At 44.1% G+C, this 24,045-nt stretch overlaps 2 protein-coding genes across 2 annotated transcripts; one reads left to right on the top strand and one right to left on the bottom strand.

Annotated features, from left to right (window-relative positions):
- Positions 1-282: 282 nt before the first annotated feature.
- Positions 283-4,331, bottom strand: LOC101702385 (uncharacterized). The gene is made up of 4 exons (XM_087201776.1): positions 3,860-4,331; positions 3,073-3,162; positions 938-1,049; positions 283-741 (listed from the first exon to the last, which is right to left on the bottom strand). The coding sequence occupies exons 3-4, from the start codon at positions 1,031-1,033 to the stop codon at positions 478-480; spliced, it is 360 nt and encodes a 119-aa protein (XP_087057902.1). The 5' UTR covers positions 1,034-1,049; positions 3,073-3,162; positions 3,860-4,331; the 3' UTR covers positions 283-477.
- Positions 4,332-4,470: 139 nt separating this feature from the next.
- Stard7 (StAR related lipid transfer domain containing 7) lies at positions 4,471-23,684 on the top strand. The gene is made up of 8 exons (XM_004844352.4): positions 4,471-5,125; positions 11,865-12,073; positions 12,376-12,425; positions 14,140-14,250; positions 14,329-14,411; positions 15,182-15,281; positions 20,192-20,276; positions 21,672-23,684. The coding sequence occupies exons 1-8, from the start codon at positions 4,836-4,838 to the stop codon at positions 21,854-21,856; spliced, it is 1,113 nt and encodes a 370-aa protein (XP_004844409.1). The 5' UTR covers positions 4,471-4,835; the 3' UTR covers positions 21,857-23,684.
- The last annotated feature ends 361 nt before the right edge of the window (positions 23,685-24,045 follow it).

The raw sequence follows: 24,045 nt of genomic DNA, 5'->3' as shown, positions 1-24,045 counted from the left end.
TTTGATCCCGGGTACCAAAAAAAAAAAAAAAAGACTGACAATACCAAGTACAGGATACCTCAGAGATACTGCAGGCTTGGATCCAGGTCACTGCAATAAAATGAGTGTGACAATAAGGCAAGTCATGCAAATTTTTAAATTTTCCAGTGCATAAGAAAGTTATGTTTACACTGTACTGTAGTCATGTAAGTGTGTAATAGCATTCTGTCAGTAATGTGAATACCTTGATTAAAAAAAAACTTTATTGTTGAAAAATGCTAACAATCATCAGAGGTGCTAGAAAAATTGCAGATAGACTTGATTGACACAGGGGTGCCACAAAACTTCAATTTGTACAAAATTCAGTATCCACAAAGTATAAGAAAGTGCAGTAAAAGAAGGTATTGGGAAGGATAAGAACAACCAAAACATACTATTGGTGGGAATACAAAATGGGACTACTTTGGAAAACAGTTTCCTAAATGGTTTGACACATATTTACCATAAAACCTGGCAGTCCGTCTTCTGTGTGCTTACCCTAAAGACTTGTGCACAAATATTCACAGCAGCCTGAATGGAAACAAACATCAAATGGACAAATACGAGTGCATCCATATAAGGAAATACTAAGCAACAAAACAAACAAACTACTGATAAAACAAGGTAGCTGAATCCCAGAAGCATTATGCTAAGGGTTAGAAGCCTGAAGAAACACACCCCAGACTGTACAGTTATTTCATTCACCTGCAGGAAAAGGCAAAACTACGGTGACAGAGGATCAATGGCTGCTCAAGACTGGTGGTAGAGGAGAGGGACTGGCTGCAAAGGGGCACTGAGAACTGCTCAGAATGACGGGATGAGACGGTTTACCACTTGATTGTGGCAGTGAATCTACGACTGTCAACTGTCGAAGCAGAGAGAAGGGCAGACAAAGGGAGCCCAGGAGACTCTTTCAAGTTGAGGACAAAGGGCTGGAAGTCTTGGCAGTTTGAGAAGCTGTTGCCTCTGTGGGTCTGCGGCCTGTAGGCTGGTCTGGCACTCTTGCTGGGGCCATGGGACAGGGAGAAATCCTGGAGGGACAGCAAAGAAGAGTGAGTACAAGCTGGAACCCATCAGTTAACCGTGTGCTCGTTTATTATCCTATGTGACTACAAATTTCACAAATGGCCCAGCCGGGCCCAGCTGGTGGCACATACCTATAATCCCAGCACTTGAGAGGCTGAGGCAGGAGGATTGCCATTAGTTCGAGGCCAGCTTGGACTACATAGTGAGTTCAAGGCCAGCCACAACTACATAGCAAGACACTGTATGCTTTACTTCTGCCTCCCAATCTGGTACAAGTTTCTTTTTGGCCAACTCTAACTAGACTTATACTCTATAGAAGGGAATTCTGGGTAATACCCAGCTTGACTGTCAAGAGCCATTCTACATAATTTTTGGAGAAAAACATTTCATAATTATATGACTAGCTATCTAAGGCCCAATGTCACCTTGCCCACGAGCCAGCTATGGAATGTGCCAGAAACATAACTCCGCTCTGGTCTCAAGTTGAGGCCTCAGTGGTCCTGTGATACTGTGCCGCTCAAGGAAGGGCAAGAGTATGTCAGCTGAAGATATCATGGTTCTTGGAGAATGGAGTAGTGATAAAAAAAAAAAAAAAAGAGGGAGTAGTAATAAAGAGAAAGGTTTCACACCTGGGGGAAGGACAAATTCTTTATTAGCCTGTTATCTCATCCCATCTACTATTGTAAGAATGCTCTCCTTACTGCCCTCATCAACATAAGATTATCACCACTGAGTCCTAAATCACCTGATACTCTCTCCAATTATTGTGTGTACCCAATAAACTCTGGCTAGCTCAGAGCATCTTTGTCTTTGCCCACTCTGAGGTACTGACCTCCTAGCCCCACAAAGTACTTTGAAATTATCCAAGTCTCTATTGTCTTTCTTTAGTCCTCACTGTCTTCTCCCTTTCTAGTCAGATGGGAGGACTGATCGCTTTCCTGATACTTGACCAAATTGAAAATAATACAAGACAGCACAAACACAAAATTTAAAGAGCCATCTTTCATTACTTTTTATGTGACTACGTTTCCTTATCGCAATAAAAATAAAAAATAGGTGTAGATTAGTGATTAACATTGCATTTTCAGATTAGCTATGTGATTATAGTCAATCAATAATATTGATTGGAAAGGATCAGTCCTATTTTATTAGAAGTGTCCAAAAAATTTTATGTGTAATAACTGACATATTTATACACACACAAAAAAAATTTAATGTATGTTTTTCTAGTCTTGTGTACTACTAATAAAAATAAAAACTCAGTCCAACCAACAAAAATGAATTTAGAGACTTACGATCATAAGCAGTTTAAAATTTTAATTACTATCTTGTGTGTCTGGCCAAAACATATGATCAACAAAGAATTTGTGCTAGGGGATAGGGACAGAGCTCAGTGGTAGAGCATTTAGCAGGCATGAGGCCCTGGATTCAATTCCCAGCACCCCTTTCCCCAAAAAAGTTTTTTTTTTTTTTTTGAGACAGGGTCTCCTTATGTAGTTCAGGCTGGCCTGAAACTCTTGGTGTGCCTCAACTTTCCGAGTGCTGGGATCACAGGCACATACCACCACGCTCAGCTTTTTTTTCGTTTAATTAGGAAATCTACTTCTATGTCTGTCAAGAAGTCCTAAGTCAGTGAACAGCAATGAATTCTGGAGGTAACCACCCCACTGTGGGTTTCTACTTACAATAACTGTATTCTCTCTTGATCTCAACTGAAAACTCTGACCTATAGAATGCCATATTCCTGGCAAATGCCAACGCCAACTATGTAGGAGGCTTTTTCAGAGGAGAAGACAACTCTGTCTTCCCGGAGGACAACTCCTCCACTTGCTTTATGAGGCGGATAGCAACCCCAAGCCACGGACAGAAGGCAAGGGCCTGCGCAGGCCTCAACGGGCTTTCCACAGAGGACACAGGGGAGGGGGCAGGTCAGCTCTGGCCCATGGCTCCCCATCCCCCATCGCTGAAAAAGGCTGGCTTCACAGAGTGACAGATACTATTTTCTGCTACACACATATTTTTCCTTACCTGGTTTCAAAGGGAAATAAACATCAATACCAATTTCCACAGGAAAATCTGACATCCAGGAGAGGACAGGAGAGACCTAAACTTCAGTTTCTGGAAAACATAATGTTTTTTGGAGAAACAGTTTTGCTAAGAACAAGTAAAACTGCACACGTGTGCTTACCTACAGTAAAAGTGAAATTCATGTACGCCTCAAGGGAGCTCAGCCCCTTTCACCACAAGACATCCTGATAGCTATTAGGTATGAACTTTTAGGGTTAATTACTTGAACTTTCGGACAAGAAGCTGTTGCCTCACCTGAGGTCAGTTAACATCCCTTAGCTGTCTCTCTTATTCAGATAAGGTCCTTCCGAGAAGACCACAAGGAACAGGTTTAAACCAGCCAAAGACGCCAACCCCTCAGAGAGTAAACTGCTGATTGTGCTAAATTCTCTACCCCTGAGGTGGTCTTGTCTGCTATTTTTAAACATGTGCTGTATGAAGAAGCCTGATCTCTGCCTTTGCCCAGGAAAGCATCTGACTCCAGTCTCCCCAGCAAAATTCCCTTGCTTCCTAGTCGGGTGTGGTGGCGTCCGCCTGTAATTCTAGCACTCAGGAGGCTGAAACAGGAGGATCCCCTCGAGTTTGAGGCCAGCCTGGACTACATAGTGAGTTCTGGTCCGACCTGAAATACTCAACAAGTGGTTCTGCTGTAATGGGGAGGTACACAGAATAGCAACTGAATACCCTTCAAGGTCACTTAGCCAGGCTGCCCAAGGGCGATCAATGTAGGTTTAGGAAACCTGTTTACCTTTCACCTTGGGGTCCCAGGGAGAAGGGTTGCTCACGAAGCGCTGCTGAATCTCCAGTCTGCGTCAGGCCACCTGCGCACGTGGCTGTCGGGAGTGTCCTGGGTTCTCAGCAGGTGACACCAGTTCGTTACGGGTCCCCGACGCTCCGGGGCCACCTCGGCGCCGCGCGGACTTGGGCTGGGGGCGGGGGCAGGCCGGAGCATGTCGCGTTAGTCAGGAGTGTCGGCGTCACCTCGCACCCCGGCCTGGGTCGTCCCCACTCCCCATACAAAGGGTGTGGGGACCTCGCCCCCGCCAAGGGTCGAGTTCAAACACCCGAGGCCGCCCCGGCTCTTAATAAACTGCGCATTGCGCGGGATCCCCACTGCACCTGGCCGCGCCCCTCCACGGGGCAGGGTTGGGGGAGCCGGACCTGGCGATGGCAGCAGGTCAAACGATCACTTTTCCCGGCGCCCTTGACTGGCTCTCGGCGCCGTGCAACCTACCTTGCTACTAGATGGCTCCGGCGCGCGGGCGCGAAGAGGCGGGAGTGAGCAGCGACGAGCCTTGAGGTAGGCCAATGAGCACTCAGGTGTCCGAGCCTCACCCAATGAGAGCCTAGGAGGTGGGCACATGGGTAGGTTGTGCTCGGATAGCGCGTGAGACGGAGGCGGAACGCTCAGAACCTTTTCTGCAGCCGGGGCCGGGACCCAGAACCCGGAGCCAGGGTCGGCTTCTAGTGTGCTCGGTGCCACAGTACCCCTGGCATACGCCGGCCGCGCGGAGGAGGCAGGAGACCTAGCCCCCGAGGGCTTGGTGCATCGGCGCTCCCCTCGAGCGGGGACCCTTCCTTGGCGGTTGCCGCCGAGAGACATGAGGGACAGGGCCTGCCGGTGGCTCCGTGAGGCGGGCTCGGGGGCGGCCTGCTAGGGGATCCGCGGACGGTGCAGCGGCGCTCGGCCTTCTTCCCAGAGCCTGGGGGCGCGCAGCGGCAGCATGTTTCCGCGGAGGCCGCTGGCCGCCTGGCTGGCTAGGGCGCGGGGCGGGGGCCTGCTGGGCTTGCTGGCCAATCAGTGCCGCTTCGTGACGGGACTGCGCGTGCGGCGCGCGCAGCAGATCGCGCAGCTCTACAGCCGCCTCTACTCTGAGAGCTCGCGCTGCGTCCTGCTAGGACGCCTGTGGCGCAGGCTACGCGGCCGCCCTGGCCATGCCTCTGCCTTGATGGCGGCGCTCTCCGGTGTCTTCGTGTGGGACGAGGAGAGGATCCAGGAGGAGGAGCTGCAGAGGTGGGTCCTGGCGGCTGCGGCGGGAGTGGGGGCGCGGGGACCCTGCCCCCCCCCCCCCCCCCGTGGTCATTCGATGTCCCCTGTTTACGCGGTGAACTTTAGGTGGCGGTGCAGTAGATGGATACCATGTTAATGATCCGCGGTATTGCTTCTCTGTGTTTATTGCTTCTGTCGGGTTGGAAATAACTTCAAGTGTGGGTTAATACAGAAGGGAGACTTTGAACGAGTAGCAAGCATGATGCTAAAGAAAACAAATTGAGAAAAATAAATTAGATGCGGAAAGCATGGATTCAGATCTTACGTTATCTTTAACACACCCAGAAAAATGCAAATTCAAAACGGATTTTAAACTCGATCTGAAGGTGGTGTTCTGCCATTTGCAAAATGACTGCCATCCAGATGGGACTTCGGCGTTGTGAGAAATGCCGAGAGAACTCCCTGTCATTGTGACTTGGTGTCTTGGCAGAATTAAGAGAGTGGAAGGGATTTTGCCCTGCTTGCACAAACCAGTAGCCTAGGCATTTTTGAACTGTAAAATTAGGTCAGATTTTTGCTATTTTAGAACTTTAGGAATTCTGTGTCATTAGGCTTTGAGATCACTGTCATTAAAATTTCTGTGGGAAAAACCCAGTACTCTTGTTATTGATTGGATCTGTTAATCTGTAGTTGAGTCTGAGATTTAATAGATTTTAGGTAATCTGATAGAGAAACTTTGTTTTAGGATTTGAATTACATGGTCTCTACTTTCTTTTTTATTTTTTTTAATTTTTTTTCTACTTTCTATTACTAGTAGTATTATTACAGTACTGGGGATTGAATCCACATCCTTGTACGTGCCAGGCAAGTGCAGTATCTCTGAGGTGTATCTCCAGCCCTTTTCGTTTTTCTGTTTTGAGATAGGGTTTCACTACGTTACCCAGACAGGCCTCAATCTCGCTATCCTCTTGTTTCAGCCTATTAAGTAACTGGCTTTGCAGGTGTGCACCATAGGACCCTGCTCTATTTTTTTAAAATAGATGTTCTTAAGCTGCACCACCCCCCCCCCCCCCCGACCTCCAGCACTCTTCCTCTAAACGCTAAAAAGTGATTTCAGGAGCAGCCCCACCCCCATAGATCCCACAGAGTCTTATTTATAATTCTTCAGCAGGGAGACACCCTGTTGTTCCACATTTTTGATTACCTGGAGAATGGTAATACACCAATGAAATTTCTAAACCAAGACCTATTTGGGATGTGTAACATTCACATGTCAGGCGGCTATTTGTGCAACACTATGAATTGTGGGAAATACAAGTCTATCTTAAGAACTAGGAGCTGGGCATAGTTGTGCACCCATGTCTAAATAAAAAGGACTGAGAGCCGGGGATTTAGCTCAGTGGTTCCAGCGCCTGCCTCGCAAGCTCAAGGTCCCAAGTTCGATCCCCGGTACCAAAAAAAAAAAAAAAAAGTACTGGAGAATGTAGCTAAGTGGTAGAATACCTTTGGGTTCAGTGCACATACACACAAAGGAATCCTTTTGCTAGCAGGAAAGGTTGGTTTTTAAAATGCAATTTAAAATCATAACCACGAACAACCTTATTCTTCAAAAAAGCTAAGGTGTCAAAGTGTACCATAATAGCTAAAAATAGCAGAAACATAATTTCTATTAACATTCTTTTGAGACTTTGACATTTGTACTAATCAGTCTCTTGTAAGAAATAAAAGAATGAGAAGTAAACTTAAACTAAGAAATTGCCAAGCTGAGCATGGTGACACAGGCCTGTAATCCTAGCAGTCTAGGTGATTGATGCAGGAGGATTGCAAGTTCGAGCCCAGCCCGGGGGCTTAGTGACTTAAGAAGATTCTGTCTTAAAATAAAAAGGGCTATAGCTCATTGTGGAGGCCCTTGGGTCACATAGTGGTGAAAGTGAGGGGAAAAATCTCAAGTTGGATCTGTTTAAGAAAGAAGAGAAAAGGGGCGGGGAGAGAGAGGGAAAGGAGAAAGAAAGAAAGAGAAAGGAGAAAAGAAAGAAGACAAAAACCAGCAAAGGGTTACACTGGGTGCAAAAGAGTAAGAAGTTTGGCGATGGGTAGGGTTTGAATTGTGTTGGGGAAGTAGTAGCAGTTTATGTGGATAGTATGTCCTGGAGCCTCTTTTAGCAGTTCTCCTATTTGTGGGAGCTGAAAGGGCAAACAAGATAGGAAGAGAATGTAATGAACACTGAGTTTAGTAGTCACTACCCTGTGGCAGAGAGATCAGACCAGTTGATGACCTAGCCAGGTGCTTACTCTGTTTCCCAATCTCCTGGTGTCTCCAAAACATGGGAGCAGTTGAAATACTCTTGGTTTAATCCAGCTTGTAAAGAAGAGTTATTCAGGGCAAACTAGCTTTGGAACTTCAGAGTTTAATAAAAAGTCTAGTCTAGTGTGTGTATTGCTGCAAATTGAACTCTTGAGTGCTTACCACTGAGATACACAGCCCCAGCCAACAGGCATTTTAGGTGACAACTTGGGGTTATTATAGTGAAGCCCCTTGTTTTAACACTTTGTCAAGTTCATGCTTAAATTCAGCTTTTCACTATTTGAGATATGATCAAGTTGTCCATCTTGGAAATGTTTTTCTTAAAATATTTGTTCTTCTGATGGGGAGCAAATTTGCAACTACATCTTGGTTGTACAGTGGTTCCTTAGGGCCTAGTTTGTTTTTTAGGTACTGGGGATTGAATTTAGGACCTTGTGCTTGCCAGGCAGGTGTGGCGCCCTTGAGCTACATCCCTGACTCTTAGATCTTAGTTCTGATAGCTTGTCCTGTTTTTGTTTGTTTTGAGACAGGGTCTCACCTTGTAGTTCAGGCAGGCCTTGAACTCACTGTGTAGCCCATGCTGGCCTCCAATTTGAAATCCTCCTGCCTCAGCACCTCCCCCTCCCCCCAGTGCTGAGATCACAGGTGTCTGCCATCACGCCCAGTTTATGTTTATATTTTATTGAGTAAAATATTCTGCTACAGGTTAACTTTTTTGCTTGAGGTTACTCGTTTTCCTATGGAGAAGCACTGTGAAAGAGGTTGTTACAGCTAGCTGAGAACTAAGTCTTGGGTTTGTTGTAGTGAGGTAATTTTGGGTAGTGTCTAAAATGAAGCACAGTTGTCTCTCAGGTCAAGTACATTTCTTTCATTGTTTTGGGTTTTTTTTTTGTACTGGGAATCGAATTTGCTAAATCCCCAGGCCCCGCCCCCCCCTCATTTTTTTTTTTTTGGTACTGGGGATCAAACTTGGAACCTTCCGCTTGCGAGCCAGGTGGTGGCATCACTGAGCTAAATCCCGGGCCCCCCTCTTTGTTAATGGACAAAGATCCTGATTGTCACATGGCCTCTAAATCACAGCTTTTGGCTCATCTGTCGTATTTCTGTACCAACTTGCCCTGGCATACACTAATTCTGATGTTGCTGTCTTGGTTAAACAGGGACAAAGTAGGCAAGAAAGATATCTTTTAGAATGTGTACTTTAAAATGGCATGTGTTTTTCTTGTGTTATTTCAGTTTCTAGTACTAGTGAAAAAGAACATTTACTTTTGTGCTTAAGAAAATCCTAGCAAATAAGATTTGTTAAACTTAAATGAGTTTATTTGAGCAAAGTAACAAACTGTACAAAGTGATTTGACTTGCAGCTGAGTCTGAATGTAGAAATCAATCAGACTTTTGCCCAGAGGCAGGAGGATTTGAGTTGAAGCAAGACCATGTCTCAAAATAAAATAAAAAGGGCCGGAGAATGTAATTCAGTGTATCACCCCCGAGCCTACCCCGTTCAATTCCCAGTACCACCAAAAAAAAAATCATGTTTCAATACTTGGTCTAGTATTCTTCTCAGCCAGTTAAACAATCAGCCAGTTAAGCAATCAAAATAACTTTGCTCACTGCTTTTGGTACAAGTTTGCATTTTGTGAGCCCAGGCAAATCTTATGAAAAGACATAGTAGTTTTTTTTTTTTTTTTGTACCAGGGATAGAACTCAGGACCATCCTCTTTTGAGGCAGGAACCACTGAGCTAAATCCCTGGCCCAACACAGTAGTTTTTAATTGCTTTGGAAAAGTTAAAAAATAATTATAGGAACAAAATTGGAATAATGTTAATGAATATGAAAGTCTTGGGGAAAATATTTTATTAGCTGCCTTGTCTTTTTTTCAGTTTTGACTCATTATTCTAGAAATTTGAATAAACAGTGCCAGTAAAGCTTAATAAGGAAAACTGGCCACTTTCCCATTTTTGTATTTTAGAGGTTTTTGAATACATTAAACTTTCGCATGTCATTTACTAAATGAATAGTCAACGTAAAATCCTTTCTGGTTAATGGAACTTTTATTTTTGGGTCCCCTGGCACTTTACTGTATCTTACCTATCTTAGATCAGTCAGAACTATCAGAACTACATGAAAGTGAACCTCGGTTTTTTAAAGACTGTCTTCATTTTACCTTAACTGTTTAACCCAGAACTGCCACGAACTAGTTGATGTTTTTTATTTCAAGACACTTCCAGATCAAATCAGTAGTACCTGAAAGTTCCTAGCATTGTCAGTAGTTTGGAATTTGAGGAGGGAGGGGATTATGTGAGGTAAGGCAGTTGTTTTGCTGAATTCCTAATTGCAGGGATGTACTCATTTTTATCACACTGTGCTGTGGGCATGGCCCTTAGCCTGATCAGACATTGGTTTGATTACTTTGTTTTCATTGCATGCCTTCAGTCCACCCTTTCAAACTTTGAAGTGATTTCGGAAGTATATACTATCTTTCCTTTGCTTATCTGATTTTGTTACTATTTATGGAATAATCTCTTTTGTCCTTATTCTCTCTCTTCTGATTAGTTTAAATCTCTCAGATATGAAGATTTAAGCTGCAGGTAGAGTCTTACACCTTAATCCTAGCACCATGAGAGCAGAGGCAGAGGACCAGAATTGGAGCTCGACCTTGGATCAGTGCAGAGGTCCTGCTAGGTTCACACCCCAGAGCTATAAAAAAGAAAGAAAAAAAAAATTAAAAATGAAGGTTTAGCTACCTATCCTGTCCAAACAAGATTTGGCACGTTAGACCAAAAAGAGATGTATGGGTTTTCCTTTCTCCCATGCTGTGTATAATAGTTTGTGCTCTTATATCTGTTGTATTAGCTTTGAGAAGTTGAGACTTTAGCAGGCATGGTGGTGCATGACTATAATACTAGCACTGTGGGAGTTTGAGGCAGGAGGATTGCAAATTCAAGCCAGCCTGGGCAATTTAGTGATTTAGTGAGATCCTGTCTAGAAATAAAAATTTAAAAAGGACCGGGGCTGTAGCTCAAAAAAACCTCTCAAAACCAAAAAAACTTAGGCAGCAAAGTATATTACCAAGAAAGTGAGAAAACAGCCCACAGAATGAGAGCAAATATTTATAATTAATATATCTGATAAGGGATTAATATCTAGAATATTATATAAAGAACTGTTAAAAGTCAATTAAAAGATAAATAACCTAATTTAAGATGGAGTAGAGGATTTTAATAGACATTTCTCCAGAGTTTCACAAAAGGCCACTAAGCACATGGAAAGATGCTCAGCATCATTAGTCATTAGCAGAGAAGACCACCATGAGATCCCATGTCACATCCATTAGGAACAAAAACAATGGATAATAATAAATGTTGGCCAGAATGTGGAGTAGCTGGAATCTTCATACATGGGTGGTGTGAATATAGAATGGTGCAGCTGCTTTGGAAGATAGTTTGGCAGTTCCTCAGAAAGTTAAACATAGAGTTACCATGACCTAGCAAATTCAATCCAAGAAATGAATCTACCAGGAGAGTTGAAAACATGTCCATGCAAGAAACTTGAGCACAGATGTTCTTAGCAGTATTATTCATAATAGCCCCAAAATGGAAACAACCTGAATGTCTGTTACTCAGTAAATAAAAGGTGATATATCTGTAGATGGAATGCTGTTCAGCTTTAAAAAAAGAATAAATTAGGCTGGGTGTGGTGGCGCATGCCTATAATCACAGCACTTGCTGAGGCCGGAGGATCACTGTGAGTTCAAGGCCAGTCTGAACTACATAGCCAGACCCTGTCTCAAAAAGACCAAAAAAATAAAAAATAAAAAAATAAACTGCATCAATGAAACTTGGAAATATTTCAAGTGAAAGAAGCCACATATGGCCATATATTATGATTCCATTTATTTGAAATGTTCAGAATAGGCAGTGCATAGAGAACAGACAGTGGGGAGGCAGGAATGGGGAGTGACTGATGATGGGCACCAGTTCCTTTCAGGGAACCATGAAAATGTTCTGGATTCAGGTAATGGTGATGGTTTCCCAACCTTGTGAGCATATTGACAAGCACTGCATTGTAAACTATAAAGAGGTGAATCTTATGGTATGTGAATTATATCTCAAGATCAAAAGGAGGAAAAATACAGAAATACTCTTACAGTGTAGAAAGAAGACAACCCAATAAAAAAATGGGCAAAAAATATCAAGTGACATTTCATAATCATAAGCCTTAGTAGTTAACATTTGAGGGCTGTATGTCTGGTCTTAAGCACTGTACGTAAAACTTAGTTTATATAATCTTAGGCGAGTACTGGACTAGCATTTAGACTTGGGAGCTGTCTCTCCACCATACTGTGCGCTATAGTCAGCCCACACCGGATCCTGCAGGTGTTTGTGTGGATACTTTGTCGCATGGGGCTCACTAACCATCTGCACCATCTGGACCGTGCCTGTCGCTGTCCTTTCCAGATCCATTAATGAGATGAAAAAGTTGGAGGAAGTATCAAGTATATTTCAGAGCTCTGGAGTTGAGTGCCACCCTCCAGAGCCAAAATCCCAAACAGAAGGGAATGAAGACTTGAAGGACAAAGAGCAGCCGTGGGAGATGGTGATGGACAAGAAGCACTTCAGGCTGTGGCGGCGCCCCATTGCGGGCACCCACCTGTACCAGTACAGAGGTGAGTGGGCCGGGTGGCCTCTGTGTTCCGGACTGCTCCTCGGACTTCTCTCAGCTCTCCATTTGGATGGTTTCCCTGAAAATCTGCCATGTTTATTTCATTGTTGTTATCTTCCTCTCACAGATGACCAGCTTTCAGTATTTACCTCATTGTAGGTTATCTTTGTCTTGGCCCAGCTGGCTTCTGGCTTCTGCACCTGCTCTTGCAACCTGCCGGTCTCTAGAACTGCAGAGCAGCTAGGGATGGGGACAGGGTGAGGCATGGGGGTGTGGCGAGTGTCTCATTCTTTTTTGTCATTCCAGTTTTTGGAACCTACACAGATGTGACACCTCGGCAGTTCTTCAATGTTCAGGTGAGTTAGTTGCTCTCCAGATTTGAAGCTTCCCAGCAAGCCAGTTACCACTGTCTATACAACCCCAGTGACATTGGCTTTCACATACCTGTGTTGTACTTCTCATCCTACATCACACAGCATTTAGGTAAACGCGCGCGCGCGGCGCGTGTGTGTGTGGTGCTAGGATTGAACTCATTGGGTAGATGTTTGACTTATAATTTCTTTATCTGTTCCGTGGAGATGAGACTGATTCTATCCACCACTACTGTAAACCCTCAGCTGTTTTTTCGGGGTTTTTTTGGTACCGGGGATTGAACTTAGGTCCTTGTGCTTGGACAGCAAGCGGTGGAACCACTGAGCTACATCCCCAGCCCCAACCCCCAACTGTTGAGGAGAATGGATTTGAAGGTTTTAATATTTTTATAAGGTTTTGTTGTTTTTTTCTATACAGTTTGAAGGTAAGGTACATGTATCGTGGTCCTTTATTCCTAAGTCTGTCACTGTATGTTTGCTAAAACTGGACATGCTTTCTTCATTGTGTCACTGTGGTACCATTATTAGTTAGTGAATTAACGTTGATGCAGTGCTTTAATGCAATCTTTTTTGTGTGTGGTACCGGGGATCGAACTTTTGAGAACTTGTGCTTGCGAGGCAGGTGCTGGAACCACTGAGCTAAATCCCTGGCCCAGCTTTAGTGTAATCTTGTTTGTGTTCTAGTTTTACCAGTTGACCTTCATAGAATTTTCCTGTTCAGTATAGATCCAGACCGGGTTACATTTAACTGTATTTCTTTAACCTCTTTTTAATCTAGAACATTTCCCTGTGAAGGTATTTAGTGAATAAGAATGAAGAGTATCTGTTCAAGGACTGTTTTCCTCCTTGGGGTTGTGTACATGTTTAAAACAAAGTGAGAAGGGGAGGCGGCCCCACCCAGAAATTTTCCTTTCTGTTATTTGTTTTGCCAGACTTTCAGTAACTGGTATATTGATTATAATACTATTAGTAACATGCAAATGCACCTTCACCTAAGCACTGAATTGTATCAGTCTGTATTGTATTTTTGTTGGTTGGGATGTGTAGTTATGTCTGTCTTTGAAATTCCTCAGTAGTGGTATCAGAAATTTACAATATGCTGCTTGTATTTCTTTGTGTGAGGTATCTGCTTATACTTTGGGATTTGTTTTGTCTGTTTAAGACTGTTTAGAATAGTGAATTCCTAACACCACATGTTGTCTTCCTCAGATGTGTATTACAATTTTTTTTCTTTGGTTTACTTTTTTTTTTGGTTTTTTGAGAAAAAGTCTTCCTTTGTAGTTTAGGCTGGCCTTGAACTCACTCTGTTGTAGCCCATGCTGGCCTCCTGTAACTCAATCCTCTTGCCTCAGCCTCCCGAGTGCTAGGATTATAGGCGTATGTCCAGCTGCCTTTTTCTTTTCTTTTCTTCTTTCTTTTTTTTTTTGGTACCAGGGATGGAACTCAGGACCTTGCGCTTGCAAAGCAGGTACCATTGAGCTAAATCCCCGGGACTGCCTTTTTCTTTTTAAGACTCTGTTTCAGTGAATGAAAGAATTTAAAGAGTTGGCTGGAATAAACACAGTCGTCCCACTCATGCTTGTGCAGTGTTGGGTCCAATTACTATTTTCCATAAGAAGGTCCTTGGATGAGAAGTCCAAGTGTCTAGAGAAGCTTTCTGCATTTTTGTTTTGAGTCTTCATGGTTGTCTCTTCTACAGCTGGACACTGAGTATAGAAAGAAATGGGATGCCCTGGTGATCAAGCTGGAGGTGATCGAGAGGGATTCGGTTAGTGGTTCTGAGGTTCTTCACTGGGTGACCCACTTTCCTGTGAGTATTTTTACTTCTGGTTTTGCTTCTGTTGAGTCCATAGATGCAGAACACTAATCCTCGCCTTTATTTCTTCAGTATCCAATGTACTCTCGTGATTATGTTTATGTGCGGCGGTATAGCGTGGATCAAGAAAACAATGTGATGGTGTTGGTGTCAAGGTAGGTGTGGCTGCTGCGCCCCTTACCCAGTTCCATCACCATGCCTATCACTCGCATGTGCCTGTGAGCTTGCCTGTTCTCCATGGCTTCCTGCAGGCTTCCCAGCACCCAGGTCCCCATCCGGGAAGATGGAAAGCATTCAGGCATGTTTTTTTTTAATCTCCTTTGGGTACTCCAGATTGAACTCTCGACCTTCAAACTGAGCTGCATCACCATCCTTTTTGTTAATACTATTTTTTTTCTTTTCTTGAGGCAGGGCCTCTCCCTTTGTAGTTCAGGCTGGCCCTGAACTCACTATGTAGCCTAGGCTGGCCTTGAACTCAGTGATCCTCCTGCCTCAGCCTCCCGAATGCTGGGATTACAGGCATGCGCCACTATGCCCAGCTGTTAATACTATTTTGATTTAGAGAGGTCTTGCTGAGTTGCTGAGGCTGGGCTCAAACTTGTGATCTTCCTGCCTCAGTCTCCCAGAATGCTCAGACATACAAACTTTTATTTAAAACTTTTCTTTGGTTCTTTAATGTTGGTGTCTTAAAAAGGAAGGCGTCCTGTCATCTTTGACATCTGGTGTAGTGAGCCATATATGACCAGTACCAAAGGGACCCACTTCCTTTTCAGAACTCAGTTTCTAGTCATTCATCGCAGTGACTCTTGTGACTCAATTTTATTTTAAAAGAAGAGTGAAATTTTAGGTCCTGCCACTACCCTTAGCTCCCCTGCTTTATATATATATTTTACTGAGCTTTGGCTTCACCTTTCCTCCCTACCAGGGCTGTCGATCACCCTAGTGTGCCAGAGTCTCCAGAATTCGTCAGGGTCAGATCATATGAATCGCAAATGGTCATCCGTCCCCACAAGTCATTTGATGAGGTGAGTTTGCTTCATCTGTGAGATAATGAGTCATGGCTGTGGCATTTTCTCAAGGAATGTGAGCTAGTTGTGAAGGGGGCTGGAGCTTGTTGCTACACACTGCAGCGCCCTGGGCCTCAGTGAGGTCTGGCTCAGCAGGTCTGGGCTGTGGCTCAAGAGCTTCCACTTTGGAGAAGTGTGCAGCTGAGGCTCAGGCTGCTCCTCTGGGACATGTGGTTGAGCCCTTCTAAGCTGGGAGATTGGCAAGGACATGTAGTGATCATCCCTGGCTCCCTTCGTCTGACAGGCAGGAGGAGGTCATAGCCACTGCCTGGTAAGCCTCCATCTCAGCCTTCTGCAGTAGCTACAGTGAGTACCTTCCACCAGCATTTCACCAAAATGGGTAAAGCACTGGAAACCTGGATTTCTGCTTCCTTGTCTGTAAAACGAGAGAGCCAGACTCATGCACTCTCCCTTTAAAATTCTGACTTGCTTTAGGAAAGAATACTTGTTTCAGCTTACTGGGTTATTTTGTGTTCTTTTTTTCTTTTGTACCAGGGATCGAACTCAGGACCTTGTGCTTTCGAGGCAGGCGCCACTGAGCTAAATCCCTGGCCCTATTTTGTGTTCTTAACCAAATCCTGTTGAATATACATATTGATGCCAGTGGCTGCCAGTTTTAGTTCTGCTTTACTTTGTAATGGCTTTGTTTCTCCCCATTGTTTTTGTTTGTTTTAAAGCTATGTGGATTGTGTTTTTTCTCATTCTCAAGTTGTTTTATCCACCTGAAGTAGTATTGTGGCAGAGTGTGGTTGACTTCAGACAACATGTTTGACTTTTTAAAAAAACTGGATGATCTTTGTGTTTTCTTGACTGCTATTTTTAGAACAGTATTTTTCAAGTCACATTGCTGCTTGTTAGAGGGAGACATAATTAATGTAGGGCATTATAATCAGTTTTAAAAAGGGTAGATAGCTTAGGAACTGACTGTAATCAGACTTCATGAGACTTATTTGGTTGCATAAATATATGTGAATGTGTATGAGAGGTCGGGGCGATGAATTAGACTGCAAGGATTATTTACAGGAGAAGTAGTTGAAAATGTTTGAAAGTCCCTTGCTTTAGAAGATAACAAAAGAAGTAAGGCTCCTTTTGAAGGCTAGTTACTTTTAAGGGTAGACTGGGGCAAGCAGGGATCAGTGCTTAAATTTGCCTCACTGAATTTTTTGTCATTGTTTATTTGAATCAGGATCTAAATAAGATGCAGACACTAAAATTTGCTCATGCAGTCTTTGTCTTTTTTTTTGAGACAGGATCTTGCTCTAGTTCAGGCTGTCCTTGAGCTCACTGTGTAGCCTAGGCTGGGCTGGGATTACATTCGAACTATGGATGGGATTACAGACCTTCGCCACCACACCCAGCTCAGGCAGTCTTTGAATATCTTTGTTATTTGTGTTTGTTGAACAATCAGGTTTGTTTGTCCTTTACCTTGCCAATTGTGTCCGCCCAGTCTTCAGTGTCCCTTAATTATGATCTTCTGTCCGGTCTTCTTAGGTGTTGGTAGGTAGATTGAAGATTAGGAAAGCTTTAGCTTGGTTGGTTTAGGCAAGGTCACTTCATTCTGAGGCAGATAATGTCTGGTTGTCTCTTTGTGAATTTAGAAGCTATTGATGACATCGATTATTTCATTAGGAATTACTAAATTGATTTTGTAATCTCCTGTCTACAGCAAGTCTAGACTTACAAATGAGTTCCATTCCAGGAGAACATTTGTAAGTCGGATTTGTTTGTAAGTCTGACAGAGTGAGTCTTATACACCTTTGGCATAAATACATAATGTAAAGCATAAAAAAAACCAAACATACATACATATAGTTAGTCCCTGACTGTATTGTACTACTGTACACTATTGCACTGTACAGTAAGCACACAGTAGCACAACTGTGACAATGTGCAGCAGACACATGAGCTACTTTTATGAATGTTGTAATATTAGGTGAAATATGTTAGAGAAAATGTTCCACATCAGCTAGTCAACTAGTTCACATGGGAAAGAGAAATAAACACTTGACTTGTTGCCTTTACTAGCTTTCAGATAAAATGAGTTGGTTCATTCAATTTGGTATCCTCAAAGATAAGTTTTTTTGTTTTGGAAGTATCCTTGGAAACTCACATTTCAACATACTGGATTAGTTTTAATACTTGACAGTTAGTTATTCTTTATTTATTTAATTAATTTATTTTTTTGGTGCCGGGAATTAAACTCGGAACCTTGCACTTCCGAGGCAGGTGGCAGCACCAATGAGCTAAATCCCCAGCCGACTTGACATTACTTTTGATGACTCATATTGATTCTGTTTTTGGCTACTGGGGGGGTTTCTTGTTGGTTCAAGTCTTCCTGACAAGGGCCTGGAAGCTTTCTTGCTTTTTGATGTTAGAAGGTGTTTCAGGATCATCTTGCATAGTTTTAGGTCTAAACCTGGAAATTAGCTTTTCCTTAAGGAGTCCTGGTTCCTTTAAGTGGAATATGGTGCTTAGATACCACAGTTTGCTGCTAGGATTATTATAGCTATTAATTAGGTTATTCTTTTTTAGGCCCTTTCAGAAGATAGAACTAAGTAACAAGTTTTGTATGTTTACTTTTTTTTTTTTTTGCAGTATGGGGCATTTAACCCAGGGCCTCATGCATGCTAAGCACTCTACCACTGAGCTATATCCCTAGCCCCTTCTTATTTTCTTTTGGTTTCTTTTTTTATTTTTAATAGGTACATAATAATAGTAATTATACATACTTATGGTATCCAGTGTGACTTCGGAACATGTGTACAATGTGTAATGCTTATATCAGGGTAATTGGCACATTGGTCCTCTCATTTTTTTGTGTTGAGAATGTTGAAATCTTCTCTATTAGCTATTTTAAAATATACAATTGTTGTTAACTGTGCAACAACATTGGAAATTACTCTTTCTATCCACCTGTATCCCTGTACCTGTTAACCATCTTCCATAGGTTCTTTTTTTTTTTTTTTTTTCCCAGTGCTGGGAATTGATCTCAGGGCCTTGTGCTTGCCAGGCAGACATCCCCAGCCCTCCCATAGGTTATTTTCCATTTACTTTGGGTTCTTAGGTATTGCTTTTAAAATTTTATTATTTTAATTATGGAAAATAGTTGTTTGCAAAGTTAAATCTATAAATGACTATTCAGGGTAATTTACAGTATATCCATTCCTGTTTCTTCTACCCAGTCCTTCTTCTTATAGTAACCATTGTTTTCATTTTTGGCTTCTTTTTTTTTTTTTTTTTGTACTGGGGATCGAACTCAGGACCTTGCACTAGTGAGGCAGGCGTCGTGCCACTGAGCTAAATCTCTGGCCCTTGGGTTCTTTTTTATAGCACAAGCAGTGGTGGATAAGAATCCAGGTCTCTTGATTTCCCAGGGCAAGTGTTTTAGGGTAGAATAATTTGGTCTTTTACTCTTGCATCTACTCATTTCTTCTCTAAACAGCCTTTGGGCTAGGCACAGTTACTTTTCCTATCTCACGGGTTTCCTTCCCCTCCTCTGCACGGCTTCAGTGCAGCTGTGTCTCTGGCAGGACCTTTCATCTTAGTAGTCAGGAGCTCCCCAGGGGCAGGGACTGGAGCACACTTGTTTCCTCTAAGCATCCAGCATGGTGCTGGGCACACAGAAGACAATCAAGGATGTTTTGAATAAAAGATTCAACAGTACAATTTGTAGGGGGAAAAAAAAATGGACTTTGCTGTGAAAGCTGGGACTTAAAGCTGGAGGTCTGGCACCTGTAGTTGTGTCCCGTCTCCTGTAAAAATGTGTGTGTATAATATACAAAGTGGGTCCTTCTCATTCCTTCAGGTGAACACAGTGCTTTAGATGTCTATTAGGATCAGGACACCCTGACCATCCTTAAATCCTATGTTCTTTGCTGTGTTGGATAGTGGAAGGCTGAGCCCAAGAGACAGTAGATGCACAGGCCCTGTGGTTCTCAGTGCTCTCGCTGAGTATGTGGGTGACACTGGGCAGAGTTACTTAGTAAGCCTTTTTGTGTTCAGTTTCCTCATCTGTAAAATGGGGGGGCGGATTATTGTGCCTACACCATAATAGGATTGTGGTAAGGAATCGAAGGCATTCTTGGCACATAGTGTTATAAATGTTTGTTGTTACTGTTTGTACAAAGGGGGGAAGTAGAGCAGGGGATTTAGCTCAGTGGCACTGAACCTACCTGGCAAGTACAAGGTCCTGAGTTCGATCCCTAGTACCAAAACAAAAGAAAACAAAACAAAGGGAGGAAGTGGTAAAGAATTCAGGTCTTTCAGCTGTAAGCATTGGCGCTATGTGTTGTGGGTCCCCAGGTTTACCCTCATGCTTGCAGATCTCCTGGAAGGACACTCAGGACTCTGCATGTGTTTTATGACTGTGACATGGTCATTGCATAGCTAGGCTAGCCTGGAGGACCTGGAGGAGCCTACGTGGGCCTTCCTTCCTTGTCAGTGAGATGGATGTGTAATGCCTCTGACAGGAACCCTGGTGGACTCAGCACCTGATTTTTTTTTTTTTTTTGGTACGAGGATTGAACTCAGGACCTTGCGGTTGCTTGCGAGGCAGGCGTGGTGCCACTGAGCTAAATCCCCAGCCCAGCACTTGATGTTTTTAATGGGAGATGGTCACATTGCACCCTTCCCTGGGCGTGTGCTGCCATTCCAGGCCCCCAGCAGGAAAGCCTGTGGTGAACAGGAGCCCCATGCCAGTTAACTGTTGCCTGGGACCATGGCCACCCAGATGGCCAGAAGTCAGCCTGTCTCCTAGGCCTCCAGGATGGAAAGAAAACCACTTCTTGCACAGCAGAGTCACCTCCTGGTTATTTCTTGGTGCTGGGTGTGGTGGTGTGGGTAAACTTCTTGCTGTTTTTCTTCTCCAGAATGGCTTTGACTACCTGTTGACATACAGTGACAATCCCCAGACTGTGTTTCCTCGCTACTGTGTGAGTTGGATGGTTTCCAGTGGTAAGTAGGAATGTGTGTACAGGGCCTAGAGCCTGGGTCGAGCATTTTGGTTTTTTTTTTTCCATCTTCTTTTTTTGAGGCTGGGACTCACTAGCCCAGGCTGGCCTCAAACTCCTGGTGATCCTCCTGCCTCAGCCTCCTAAGTGCTGGGATAATAGGCGTGTGCTACCACACCCAGCTTCTCCATCTTCTTGATGGCAATAGGAGAGTGTGTACTTGATTTAGAGTCCTTTTGGGGAAATTCCCTCTCCACAATTCATAGTAGCCTCCAGGTGGGACTTGAAGGGATGAGAATTACAGGGTTCCAGAAAGTAGATTGTACCCAGAGGAAGAGTTTTTTTAATTTCCTAATACCAGGGATCGAACTTAAGACCTTGTGCTTGCAAGGCAGGCATGGTGCCACTGAGCTGCACCCCTGGCTAGAGGAAGAGATTTAAAAACATTTGCTGTAATCCCTTAGAGACCATGTATAGTAGTGTTGGCGAATTTTTTCTTGGCTGGGTGTGGTAGTGCATGCCTATAATCTCTGGGATGGTAAGCAAATGGGAGGCTGAGGCAAGGAGGATCACTAGTTTGAATCTAGCCTGGGCAATGTAGTGAGACCCTGTGTTAAAGTACAAAATAAATACAAAAAGGCTGGGAATGTAGCTTGGTGCTGAGGCCCTTGGTTCAATCCCCAGTACCACAAAAAAAGAAAAAAAATTTTTTCAGTGTTTAAAGCTATAACATCTGGCCTGGAGATGTGATTGTGGAACAGTCCCCAGGGAACAGGCTGCCACCAGTCTTAAAGGCTATGTGTGTGTCATAGCTGTAACTGCACCTTCCCTTCCCAGATTCTTGTCTTAGAAAGCACTCTTCTATGATTTTTCTTTCTTCTGGTTTTCTATGTGCTGTATCTTATGCTTGAGGGGATGGAGAGAAGATTAGGTATAGTATTTCTATATGACATTTGTTTAAATTAAATCAGCAGCTATTTTGACTGTGCCACTGATGAGTGGTATTTTCATCACTTTAAAATTTGGGATTTAAGTGACCTGATCACAGTTCCTCTTTTCAAGGGATCAGAGGTCATAGGTGTTTTTTAGAAATTAAAAAAAAAAAAATTTTAATACAGGGCAGCACCTAATGATTACTTTCCTCATGCGGAGTTAGTTCAAGTACATAACACATCTTCATTCTTTTTACATCCCCTTCTCTTCCCCCTCTGGTTTCATAACCCACGTGCAGGGAACACGTTCTGGGAGGTAGCTGTCACTTGCAGGTTGTCATTCAGGCTCCTGTCCCCAGTGAGGAAGAGCTGACTGTCTGCCATCAGAGGGGGTCGGGGGGCTTCAAGTTGTGAGCCTCCAGTTGGCCTGTATGGCAGCCTAATTCGATTTTGGTGTCTGCCAACAGGCATGCCAGACTTCCTGGAGAAGCTGCACACCGCCACTCTGAAGGCCAAGAACATGGAGATCAGAGTGAAGGACTACATCTCGGCAAAGCCTCTGGAAGTGAGCAGTGAGGCCAAGGCCACTGTCCAGGCCTCTGAGCGGAAGAGCGAGGGCAGCTGCGGCCCGGCTCGCATCGAGTATGCCTGAAGGGCCATGGGATGAAAAAGGACAGGCGCTCCCAGCCCTGTCTCAAACCCTTATCACTGCTGCAGCATGGGGACAAGCCACAAGTATTGGAAGGGATCTTCAGGAATGACCAGTGCAGGACCATCTGTCTGATGACTGGTGTCTGGTGTCATTCAGAGCCCTGCTGTGCTCTGTCAGAGAGAGGGTGGCGTCCATCCATGGAGGCCTTGTGTTCTCAGGCTTATCATCCTGAAATTCAATATTTCACTGAGCTCGCCCAGAACAACCGTTGCTTCTCAGGCTGAAAGGGGATGTCACTTGCCTCTGAGGAGTTTCCTCATGACATTCCAAACTCTGCTGATGGCTGTCGGTTGTGCAGCACTTTGGGCTGCCTCCAACCCTGCAGGTCACCTGGGAAGCGTGGCTGGTGGAGGCTTCTCATGAGGGGTCACGGGCAGTGCTCTTGGTAACAGTCCTGGTGCGAATGGGTGTGAACGATACATGGCCATGCCAAGTGCCTTGTCCTCACCTTGCTTTTATCTTTAGGACGCAAAAGTTTGTACCAAGACATTTCTCTTGTAAAGTACACCCTGCTGACTGAGCAGTCCCCGAAGATCCCCTTGAGCCAGCCAGTGGCGTTCCTGCACTGTGTACCAGATCATTGCCTCCTACCCAGCCTTAGGATGTTTACCAGGAACACTGGAGCTGCACCCTCCCAGACAGGCGCTTCTGTGTCATCGGTGTTGATAGGGCCAGTGGAAATGTTCACAGCATCACATTAAGATTCAATTTAGGGCCAGGGATTTAGCTCAGTGGCACCACGCCTGCCTGGCAAGCACAAGGTCCTAAGTTCATTTCCCGGTACCAAAAATAAAGATAAATTCAACTTAATTTTTTTTTTTTCTTTTTTCCTTTTTCTTTTTTTGGTACCGGGGATCGAACTTAGGTCCTTGCGCTTGCGAGGCAGGCAGTGGAACCACTGAGCTAAATCCCTGGCCCACAAATATTTTAAAATATTTGTGTCAAAAAGGAGTTGAGTGAGATTTCTCCTCAGTCCCGCTGTGAAAAGTTTTGGTTCAGGCATTGTTTCCCCCACTTCAGGGTTGACTTGTCCTCCTTGGAAGGCTGATGGCAGAGGAGTGGCCTGGGCCTCCGGGAATGCTCAGAGCCGTGGGCCAGCCCTGTGGGCAGATAGATGGAATCTTGCCCAGACAGTGACAGAGCTCGGATATGGCGTGTGTGATCCTCTTGTTGCTCTAAAAAGTTTTTCTTCTCTCTAGAGCTGAAATAAAGGTAGGATAAGGTCATACCCAAATGGTATTGGCTTGGTTTCACTGGTTTTGCTTGTGGTCATGTTGCAGTCTCTTGGGAGAATAGGGATCAAGTTTTAAATCCTCCCTCTTCTGGAGTTTAAATGGCTGTTTCCCCTTTTTTTCCTGCTTGCTACCCTGTTTTGTTGAAAAAGGAATCTAAACCAGAGACTAATTTAAGCCCCTCCTTGACCTTGTTGCCTGTTCAGTTTTGTGCCAAGGACTAAATAACTGCGCCAGGGTTTGTCGCCCTGTTGGGGTGGATGGCAGAGCAGACCTGCAGCGAGAAGTCCTCTCCTCATAGGACCTAACCGAAGCCTGGAAGAGTCCACATTCTGTCCGAACTCAGTGCCTGTGGTTGTGAGTGGGTGTGCACGCGAGTGTGTGTGTCTGTGCGAGTGTGTGCACAGGTGCTTGGCATTTGTGGTCACCCTTGTTCTCAGTCATTTGATTCTGTACCGTTACTTCTGTCATTGTAATTTCACTCCTGTGACATTTTTATCAAATTTGTGAATAAATATATAAAGATTGGTACAAAACAGTATTTGTCTTTGGACAAATGGGGAAATCCTACATGCCAGGCGTGTGTTTCTTCCTGACCCCAGGTGTGAAGAGTGTCCTGGGAGTTGGATGGTGAGGTGGCCAGGCTGGTGCCACCAGCCACCTTATCTAGACTGCAGGTCCTTTCTAGGTGCCAGCTTGGCAGCTAACAGTGTCCACTTCATGTCTTCATCCACTGGCTCATGTGTGTCCTCGGTGGGTAAGCTTTGCCTAGGTGACATCTGTTTGTTGTATACTTTTTCATGTATGAAACTGCCACTATCTTTGTGTCACCAGGCAAGCTTTTGAGCTTGGGCACCCAAATCCATTTTTCCGCAAACCTGGAAGTGGCGTGTGGTT

This window comes from Heterocephalus glaber, unplaced genomic scaffold (assembly GCF_053883595.1).
Source record: "Heterocephalus glaber isolate CG9 unplaced genomic scaffold, H.glaber_assembly_v1.0 deba00000470, whole genome shotgun sequence".
NCBI classification, from domain to species: domain Eukaryota; kingdom Metazoa; phylum Chordata; class Mammalia; order Rodentia; family Bathyergidae; genus Heterocephalus; species Heterocephalus glaber.
Note: the sequence above shows the minus strand (reverse complement) of the source record. Positions and strands in the feature narration are given on the sequence as shown.

Excerpts from the sequence above, each read along its gene's own strand:
- LOC101702385 (XM_087201776.1), bottom strand. The coding sequence starts at position 1,033 with ATGGCCCCAGCAAGAGTGCCAGACCAGCCTACAGGCCGCAGACCCACA. Across the intron at positions 742-937 it reads CTTCCAGCCCTTTGTCCTCA|TTTTGCCTTTTCCTGCAGGT; the intron begins ACTTGAAAGAGT and ends CTGTCACCGTAG.
- Stard7 (XM_004844352.4), top strand. The coding sequence starts at position 4,836 with ATGTTTCCGCGGAGGCCGCTGGCCGCCTGGCTGGCTAGGGCGCGGGGC. Across the intron at positions 14,412-15,181 it reads GTGATGGTGTTGGTGTCAAG|GGCTGTCGATCACCCTAGTG; the intron begins GTAGGTGTGGCT and ends CCTCCCTACCAG. Across the intron at positions 15,282-20,191 it reads CCCACAAGTCATTTGATGAG|AATGGCTTTGACTACCTGTT; the intron begins GTGAGTTTGCTT and ends TTTCTTCTCCAG.